At 35.0% G+C, this 10,829-nt stretch overlaps 1 protein-coding gene across 1 annotated transcript; it reads right to left on the minus strand.

Annotated features, from left to right (window-relative positions):
• Positions 1 to 1,468: 1,468 nt before the first annotated feature.
• LOC103608822 (olfactory receptor 6C2-like) lies at positions 1,469 to 2,404 on the minus strand. Its single transcript, XM_008593213.1, has one exon. The coding sequence runs from the start codon at positions 2,402 to 2,404 to the stop codon at positions 1,469 to 1,471; it is 936 nt and encodes a 311-aa protein (XP_008591435.1).
• Positions 2,405 to 10,829: the final 8,425 nt, after the last annotated feature.

Below are 10,829 nucleotides of genomic sequence, written 5' to 3' on the forward strand. Positions count from 1 at the left end.
CTAATCTCTATTCATTAATATATCCATGATAATCTAAAAAAATTAAACATTTTTATTTGGTTATGCTTGTAGTATTAAACATAATTAGTTTTATTTTAGCAATGAATATTTTACATTAATGTGATGTATTACCTGGGCGGAGGCTTCCATGTATTTTGTTGGTTTGATTTTCTTAATTTTTGAATGAGTATATCAAGGTTCTTTTGACTTGCTGTCACTTTCTTGCTTATGTTACCATGTGGATTTGAAGATTGAATAATAAAATTTGCTTCAGGTTTTTGGATGCTTTTTGCATTACCAATAATCAATTCCTCAAACTCAATTATTATTTTGTCTTTTCCTTATAACTTTCTGTGCTTTTTAAGAAGAGTTTTTCATCACTTTCATTTTGGGAATGTACTTACGATTTTAATAATTTTGACAGTATAGATGAATTCTGAATAATCTGTATTATAATTTGCATGAGTTGCTGTTTTGGTTGCCTTTCATTTAAATTTTGTCTTGGGATTCTTAACAGTGGTGCTAACTTATTTTTACATTTTAGCTATACATTTGTTCTGTGACATATGCTGCATGAGGGCAGGATTACTGTTGGTTTTGTGCTGTGTTTTTTTTTTTTTTTTTTTTTTTTTTTTTTTTTTTTTTGTTATAATGATTCTAATAATTTTGTTTGTTAGTGTTCATAATAATAATATGGAATTATGCACCACAATTACCATAATAGAGTGTGCCATTTACTTTTATTAGTAAGTTCTGTATCATCAGGTGTTTTTCTGCTATTAATAATCTTTTTTTGTTTTTTTTTTGTCTTTTTGTTCCGTGTCCGGCAACGGATCGCAACCCTCAGTGTTGCCCCCGTACCGGACCAGGGACCGGCAACGGGATTGCAAACCTCGGTGTTGCTCCCACGCCTCGCTCAGCCAGTGAGCGGGAGCCGGTCTGTATGTGGGATCCGAACCCTCGGGCGGCAGCGCTGCCGCGCCTCCCAAGTGGCGCACTATCCAGTGCGCCACTGGGCCGGCCCTTGTGCTGTGTTTTATTTTAAATAATGTAAGTGAGAGGGCAATGTGTGTTTAATGAATCAAGGGATTATTTGAGAAGTATGGGTAAAATAAAAAAAGTGAGCGTTATTGCCTAATAGATTTTTTTCTAATCTATTCTTTTATAAATTGTCCCATTTTGCTTTTTAAAAAATTTTTTTGGTTTGTGCTTTTTGTAAGGCTGTACATGATGTGATATTTTTGTTCTTATAGAAAACTATTAATATAACATCAATAAAAGAAGTGTATTTGCAAGAAGTGAAAAGATTAGACCTTACTAACAGAAGTTGTGGATGCAAGAAATATTTCAAGAAATTTTATTTGAATGAACTGTGGAATAGGAAGGAGCAAATTATTTTAGGAACTTAATGATACATGCTTTGGGAATCAATCTCCTATTATAATGAATCATGAACTTTGGCATTTCTTTACTTCTTGGAAGATAAGGCGATTCTTTTGACTGAGTCATTGAAGGCTTGTTTTACTTGCTTGTTCCTCAAGGTGTAAATGAAGGGGTTCAACATAGGAGCAATTGAAGTAGTGAGCACTATCACACCCTTATTAATAGCCACTGATTCTTTTGCTGAAGGTTTGACATAGATGAAGATGCAGCTGCCATAGGTGATTGAAACCACAATCATGTGGGAAGAGCAGGTGGAAAAGGCTTTTTTCCTTTGCTGGGCAGAAGGGAATCTTACAATAGTCTTGATTATATATGTGTAGGAGAGAACTACACAAAGAAGGGTTGTGATGAAGGTCAACACAGCACAGGCTATAACTATCTGCTCAATGAGCCACGTATCTGAGCATGAGATCTTCAAGAAGGGAGACACATCACAAAGAAAGCTGTCAATAGCGTTAGAGTTACAGAATTCCAGATTTTGGCTCAGGCTAAATGGTGGGAGTATGATTAACAAGCCAGCCATCCAACAGCAAAGTACGAGTCTTCGGCAGACTCCGCTGCTCATAATGGTGATATAATGCAGGGGTTTGCAGATGGCCACGTAGCGGTCATAGGACATGATGGCCAGGAGAAAAAATTCAGTTACTCCAAAAAGATCAGTAAAAAATGCTTGAATGGCACAAGCCCAGTAGGTAATAGTCTTGTCACCTGTTGATAGGTTATACAAGTATCTAGGAATACAAGCTGACGTGAATAAGATTTCTAAGAAGGAAAAATTTTGTAGGAAAAAGTACATTGGTGTTTTAAGGTGAGAATCTATAAATGTAAGTGAAATAATAGCCAAGTTCCCAGTTACACTCAATAAGTAGGTAAAAAACAGAAAAACTAAAAGCAAACCCTGAAGTTGTGGATCATCTGTTAGTCCCAGGAGGATGAATGTTGTTATTGTACGGTTTCTCATAATTGACCCCTGATTTTTGTATAGTCTTCATGAACAAAATATCAGATATTTTATTAGAATATAGGAATGCCAAATTTCAGTAGTGAGAAACGTGAGAAGTAAGCTCAAGCAAGTCACTGGTCCACATGAAACTTATTCTTCAATTTGGTCATTAATATTATCAATAAACTCATGGACTTAGCTTGTAAGTTTCCTTTTCTTATTTTTGAAGAGATATTTCTTTTTTCCCCCCCTTTTTTTGTCTTTTTTCGTGACTGGCAACGGATCGCAACCCTCAGTGTCGCGCCCGTACCGGACCGGGACCGGCAACGGGATCGAAACCCTCGGTGTTTGCCCAAGGAAAAATTTTGTAGGAAAAAGTACATTGGTGTTTTAAGGTGAGAATCTATAAATGTAAGTGAAATAATAGCCAAGTTCCCAGTTACACTCAATAAGTAGGTAAAAAACAGAAAAACTAAAAGCAAACCCTGAAGTTGTGGATCATCTGTTAGTCCCAGGAGGATGAATGTTGTTATTGTACGGTTTCTCATAATTGACCCCTGATTTTTGTATAGTCTTCATGAACAAAATATCAGATATTTTATTAGAATATAGGAATGCCAAATTTCAGTAGTGAGAAACGTGAGAAGTAAGCTCAAGCAAGTCACTGGTCCACATGAAACTTATTCTTCAATTTGGTCATTAATATTATCAATAAACTCATGGACTTAGCTTGTAAGTTTCCTTTTCTTATTTTTGAAGAGATATTTCTTTTTTCCCCCCCTTTTTTTGTCTTTTTTCGTGACTGGCAACGGATCGCAACCCTCAGTGTCGCGCCCGTACCGGACCGGGACCGGCAACGGGATCGCAACCCTCGGTGTTTGCCCCCGCACCTCGCCCAGCCAGTGAGCGGCCAGTCTGTATGTGGGATCCGAACCCTCGTCTGGAGCGCCGCTGTGCTTCCCAAGCGGCGCACTGTAGCAGTGCTCCACCGGGCCGGCCCCTGAAGAGATATTTCTTAAAGATCAATTTAACTGTGCCACTATCTAATAACTTGTAGATTCCATCTCTTCGTTGGATTTTCCTAAATTTATTTTAAATTACCTTGTCTATATTCTGGATTGGTTTTTATTGACAATGCTTTGTGATATCATAAATATTAAGATTTTTCTTTACTCCCATGTATTCTTCTCTATTTTGAAGTTTAAATCTTAAAGTTCAGTAACAGTTTCATATCTTTGCTCTCAGATTGGTCCTTGTTAAAACACAATTACATAACAAATAATTTGGACTTGCTGTAGGGGCTCTCCAAAATCCACCACTAATTATAATTTTATGTACAACCCCTATAACAAAATATGTTTTTGTCATTTTGTGTATAAAGTGCATATGTACTTTGGGGAGGGTGGTAACTGTGTCTCCAAATAGAATCTACATGTGATAATTCTTTTACCTGTATATCCACTAGTGATCTCTTTTCTGAAATTTAGTTATGCACAGCCACATATGCCTCATACTGAAACATGCAAAGTTCGTTTCACGGACTCTATATTCCTAGCATCTTCTCTCCAAGTATTCCTTCTAATAAAGCCAATTGATTACAGTAATTCAGCTTACATAATATGCCAGCTGTTGGATAATCATTTCATAGGAAGCACCTGTCTGGAGCAATCTCCCTTCCAATTGTTTCCCATTGTCACTCCATCTTTCTTTAACAGTCCTTGAATTCAACTTGAGGACATCAATTTCCCTTTCACTTTCAGCCTAAGTATTATTTCCTTTGGGAAGTCCTTTTAAACGGGATGGCTGTGTTGGATCCTTCAACTCCCATTTATGTACCATTGCCAAACAGTACTTATTTCTATCATGGCACTTACCCTGGCAACATACAAAACTAACACAACCCAGTCATGTAGCCAATGCCTAGCAAATGGTGGCTGGTTGAATGCCAGCATCATTATTTTCCTCCATACAAGTACAAAACTATCTTCTTTCCTATTTGGACTTCTTGATATTGCTGTATCACTGAATTTGATTTTTATAAAAAAATTCTATGCCTATGGATGTCATATTTTGTGTTTTTAAAATTTACCTGTGGTTTTTTGCTTTAAACTAGAATGTGTGCTACTGAATTGTCATACTACAAAACTGCTACATTCTCTGCTAATACCCATTACCAAAGAGATAACTGACTTTTCTTCCTTGCCTTATCTGTGATGTAAATTAGTAGCTAAATCTCCATTTTGCTTCATTGAAATAACTGTCATTAAGATAATGAAATAATAAGTTAACTTTGCAATACTGAGTTTGGGTCAATAGCTGCTTTATAGTTTTTTTTCCCCTCAGTTATTGCAAATTAATTACAATAGCCATCAATTAAATGTTTCAGTCAATGTCTGTAAGGACTTGCTATTTTTCCTACATCAGTAAGTGAAAATGGATTTACCTGAGAGACTATAATTAAATAGTTACAGGAATGGATTCAATGCACTGATTAAAATATTCCCTTCTTACCAGGATGGGTTCCCTTCTCATCAGGGTCTTTTCCAATCATGTGTCAAGTTCTCACATTTATGACATTATCTCAGAGAAGCATCATTAACTGTGATCTTGGTTTTCTTGAGAGCAGAACTCTGAAAGATAGTAGGGTCACACAGGAAACAATCTCAATGGATCACATTAAGATGAACTGACAACCCACCTTAGGAACCCACCTACCTCCTTTGAGTCACATTCTGTTCAGCTCACAGACACTAAATATTTCACTATGGTATTAAACTCAGCCATGCAAACTTAAGCAGATATTAAAGACTGGGAATATGAATATTTTACTGTAATTATAAATGCTAATATTCCATGAGTAAACCACTTTTCCTATATAATAAGAGTTAAGTTTTGGCAAAATAATTGACTCTGAAGTGTGATTAACTGACATCTTTTTATTGTATTTTTCAAATATTTTACATTTACAATGCATGTAGGGATCTCTAATGAGATGATGTCACCTAAGATCTTCTTTAGTTTGAAGATGCAGCACATGATGCTACTGTGTAATAAAAAGTTATGTGACATTTTGGTGGCCTCTTAATTATTATTAAGGAGTATAGTGTATCCAATGGCAATGCTCTCATGATTTTAAAAGTTAGTCATATTTTCTCTTACTGTGAAACCACATAAACTGTTAAGGATACAAAATTGAAAATGAACGTGCAGTGAGACTTGTATGTAAACTTGTGGTCATTCTTGGCTAAGCATAATCAGACACAGCTTTGGGAAATTGCTAGTGTTCTATTAGCAATATAGTGCAAAGCATCCCCTCAATGGATTTGCTGTTATTGTACATCAAGGCAATATTTTCTTCATTATTCTCCAATATCTCTTCATTACTGGAATAAAAATCTTTTCAAGGTGAGTAATGTTAAGAACAATTTCTTTGGTAAGAAAATCTAATGTTTGAAATTCTGAGAGAGGTTACTATACTACCACTTTGACATTTATAATCTGCAATTAAGTTGAAACATCGGAAAGTCTTTTATAGCACAAGTTCAAAAGCTAGTAATGGATCTTCTGTGTACTAAAAAAAAAACAACCCCCCAAAAAACACCCCTAACAATCATTAGTAATAATAGTGTCCTCAGAGAAGACAGTAAGCATCAGTATTATCTTCCACAAGCTGCCAGAATAAAAATTTAAAGTATCAAGTTAACTTATTTTTGTAATGTATTTTAAAGCAATTGGAAATTATAAGACCTTCCATTTATACTTTATCTGCTTTTAACATATGGGTCATTTACAAAGTTAAAAAATTTGGTCTGATATGTAAAAATGGGAATTTAGCATAGCAGAGAAGCTAATATTTTGGAATGTATGCTTTTACAGTTTTCTTCTGCAAATATACCTACATGTATTATATGTAATACAGATATGTGAACATTAATACAGAACCTATACAAATATATAATTTGCCATATGCTATTTAAAAATTTTGTGAATGTCTTATGAATATTCATGAATCTGTATAATCTCATGGATCTATTTGTACAATCTATTGATACTTGCTCAGCTTAGTCGTAATACCCAAACCAAGGATCACAGTAATACCTGGGTTCTTCTTCCTGTTTTGGGCAAATAAACCATCTTCCCCTCATCATAACCATTTATGCTTCTTGAATCCATCTTTCAGTGACATATTAATTTTTAAGAACTTTGTTCTGAGTTTGCGCCAATAGCTCTTCATAATTTTTTCTCAGCAATCATCAAGTTATTATATGACCATCTCAAATATTTTTAATCCTGAATCAGTACATCTAGGGTTTGAGATTTGCCTATATCAATAAAAGAAAAATTATTTTCCCTGGAGGCCCCAATTAGATTGTAATGTGAATAGGTTTTTTTTGGTTTGTTTGTTTCTTTAAAATCATCCCTTCCTTTAGAATTGGGGACAGGGTCAGCTATCAGATGTGTTTAGTCCTCAGTAAAACCCATAGACTATACAGTCACCATCATAGAGAAGGAAGACTGTTCTGGGGCTTTCTGCAGAGCCCTGTGACATTCCCAGGGATTGTAGAGACACATTGGTAATAACTAAGTAGACTGAATTTAGATGCACTGATGGATTGTCTCTGTAGCCAGCCTAGTCTCCTGCCAAGCCCTCTCTTCAGCTCTCCTGCACTGAGTTCACTATGTAGTAACATATATAGTTATGGCCATACCAAGTAGAATCCCTTGTTCTGAAATAGCTATCTTTCCTTCCAGTCTTTAACATTTTCCTCTTGTTCAAAATACTAAGAAATAAAATTTGAGAAAATTATTGAAGTTGAACTGTAGCTCGCCTTTTTGCTTTCTCTATATGTCTTTGAGAGACTTACAAAAAATTTAAGACTGTAGAGGATGTTTATTATATCAATTTTTAGTTAATGAATCATGTTTAGAGATGATTTTTCATATAAACATACATTACTTTCACTTCGAAGTGGGGGATAATAGGTAACAATATAGATAACACTCTCTACATGTTATCTTGGATAAGCTGTATGTTCATTGGTCTTGCTTTCTACAAAAAATACAATTCAGATATAAATTTAATTCTTTTTACAGTATTTAATTAGCTATACACATCACTGATTTTGATAAGTGTAGATCAAACCTGTTCCTCTGAAGAAATATTGATCTAATTTCTCGAAAAGAAAAATGAAATCACAGAAGTCGTACTTACTCTTCTGAGAGTCAATCATAGCTTCCGCCGGATGTGTGACAATGGTTTTCCTGCAGACTACTAGAAGGAGGGCATCCTGTTGGTGGAAGTTTGTATTTGGACTTCTGAGCACTGTTGCTCATGGACGACCCTCCCCTTATGGCATTCTGGAGTGCCTTCAATCTCTGAAATATTCATCTCCAACATACAGCCAAAGTTTTCTCATCAAGAAATTTCTCACACATGTTTACTTCTCTTATTTTAATATATTCAATAGGACTGTTTGCCCAGCTCTTTCTTCTTTATTATATGACTTGAAAATCACATACTTGGTTTTAAAACATAAGTATAAGTATTATAAACTTTGATAGCAAATTATATGCAATAAATGTTATTTAACAATAAAAAGCCATCTAAAATTGAAACTAATATAATATTCAAAGTTTTTTTGAATATCAGAATTCTGTTTGGTTTTCAAAGAGTTGATATTCTGATACCTATGGACAGGGTGAGAAGTTCTCACATTAATAAGATTAACATCTATTTTATTTGCCAGAGCTGAAATGAAATAAATAAACAAAAGGGACCTTGATAACTGAATTTAAAAGGTCACTAATGAATCTTCTGTGTAATAAACTTGGCAGAAATCCTGAAAAATGTACCAGAGAGGATAGTGTCCTTAGAGAAAGAGAGATGCAACAATAGCATCCAACACAGGCCAAGACACAGCATTAAAAATCAGATGATAAAGTACATGTCTGTCCTCCTGCATTCGTTCCACACCTCCTATGGTAGGTATAAGATATCTAGGTCTTAGTTTTCTTCCTTTTTATATTTTAATTTAAAGAAGTATAAAATCCAGAGAATCATAAGAAAATATATGAATAATCACAAATCTAGTGATAATTACTTTACTGTTTCTATACTTAATCTTTCCAACTTTTCCTAATCTTTTCCTTAAGATTCCTTAATCTTTTCCAACATTCCTGTGAAATGTCCACATTTTACATATGTATTTAACCTTATGAAAATAATTCTTACATAATTTTTGTAGCATGTGCTGTCACACAAATGATTAACATGACACTATTTTCAAAATACTAATTGTAGATTGTGAGTCATCATTTTTGGTAACTTTGTAATATATATGTCAAATTTCAGGATTTATCAGTTTTTTAATTTAACTGAATTTTCAAAGTGCTTTTTACATCCTCTTCAACAGATAAGAAAGTTTGCTTCTATTCCCAGTTTTCTAAGAGAATTATTGGGAATAAATTTTAAATTATATCAAAAGTATTTACATTGAGATAAACAAAATATTTTTTCATTTCAATATTTTAATTTTATTTATTGTTTATTTTAATTTAATTTATTTTATTGTAATTTTTTTTATTGGTTATGAATATTCATGGGGTACAAAGCTGACTGTCACAACTCATGCCCAAGATGTGATGGCCAGATCAACACTGACAGCATGCCCATTACCACAAATTGAGATTATATCCTGTGCTCCCCACCCAATTAATCCCCAACCTCCATCCCCATCCCACTTTCCTCCACACCATGTTGTATTCCTAGGTATGCTCTCTGCCTCTACAAATCCAACGTACTACTGTGGGGGTACAAAGCTGACTGTCACAACTCATGCCCAAGATGTGATGGCCAGATCAACACTGGCAGCATGCCCATTACCACAAATTGAGATTATATCCTGTGCTCCCCACCCAATTAATCCCCAACCTCCATCCCCATCCCACTTTCCCCCACACCATGTTGTATTCCTAGGTATGCTCTCTGCCTCTACAAATCCAACGTACTACTGTGGTCTTTCTTTCCTTCCTTCTTTCTTTCTTAGCTCCCACTTATGAGTGAGGATATGCGGTATTTTTCCCTCTGTGCTTTGCTTATTTTACTCAACATAAGTTTCTCCAAGCTTACCCATGTTGCTGTGAATGACAGAATTTCATTCTTTTTTATGGCAGAGTAGTATTCCATGGTTTATACATACCACATTTTCCTATCCAATCATCTGTCCATGGGCATTTAGGTTGGTTCCATATCTTGGCTATTGTAAACAGAGCTGTGATGAACATGTGAGTGCAGGTATCCCTTCGACACGATGATTTCCATTCCTTTGGGTAAATACCCAGAAGTGGGATTGCTGGATAGTATGGTAGATCTACCTGTAATTGTTTGAGAAACCTCCATACTGTTTTGCATAGTGTTGCACTAATTTACAGTCCCACTAACAGTATTTGTTAGTCTTTTTGATTATGGTCAGTCTAACTGGGGTGAGGTGATATTTCAATGTGGTTTTAATTGCATTTCCCTAATGACTAGTGATATTGAGCATTTTTTCATGTACCTGTTGGCCATTTGTATGTCTTCATTTGAAAAATGTCTATTCAGCTCCTTTGCCCATTTTTTAATTGAGTTATTTGATTTTCTACTGTGTAATTGCTTGAGTTCCTAGTATATTCTGGATATTAATCCCTTGTTGGATGCATAGTTTGCAAAAATTTTCTCCCACCCTGTAAGCTGTCATTTTGCTCTGTTGATTATTTCCTTTGCTGTGCAGAAACCTTTGTACTTTGATATAGTCCCATTTGTTTATTTTTTTTTTTTGTTGCTTGTGCTTTTGGGCTCTTGTTCATAAAGTCTGTGCCCAGACCTAGTTCCTGAAGTATGTCCCCTATATTTTCCCATAGTACTTTTATAGTTTCAGGTCTTATACTTAATCTTGAATCAATTTTAAGTTGATTTTGGTATATGGTGAGAGGTGCATGTCTAGTTTCATTCTTCTGCATACTGATATCCAATTTCACAGCACCACTTATTGAAGAGGCAGTCTTTTCCCCAATGTATTTTTTTTTGCCTTTGTCAAATATCAGGTGGGTGTAAGCCTGTGGGTGATTTCTAGGTTCTCTATTCTGCTTCACTGGTCTGAGTGTCTGTTTTTATGCCAGTACTATGCTGTTTTGGTTACTATAGCTTTGTAGTATAATTTGAAATCAGGTAGGGTTTTCCCTCCAGTTTTATTTTTTTGCTCAGGATTGCTTTGGCTATTTGGGGTCTTTTGTTATTCCATATGAATGTTGAGATTGTTTTTTCCACTTCTGTGAGGAATGTCATTGGTATTTTGATGGGGATTATATTGAATCTGTAGATCGCTTTGAGTAGAATGGACATTCTCACAATGTTAATTCTTCCAATCCAAGAGCATGGAATGTTTTTCCATCTTTTTGTGTCTTC

The sequence above is a fragment of the Galeopterus variegatus genome, unplaced genomic scaffold, assembly GCF_000696425.1.
Source record: "Galeopterus variegatus unplaced genomic scaffold, G_variegatus-3.0.2 Scaffold8891, whole genome shotgun sequence".
Lineage (NCBI taxonomy): Eukaryota > Metazoa > Chordata > Mammalia > Dermoptera > Cynocephalidae > Galeopterus > Galeopterus variegatus.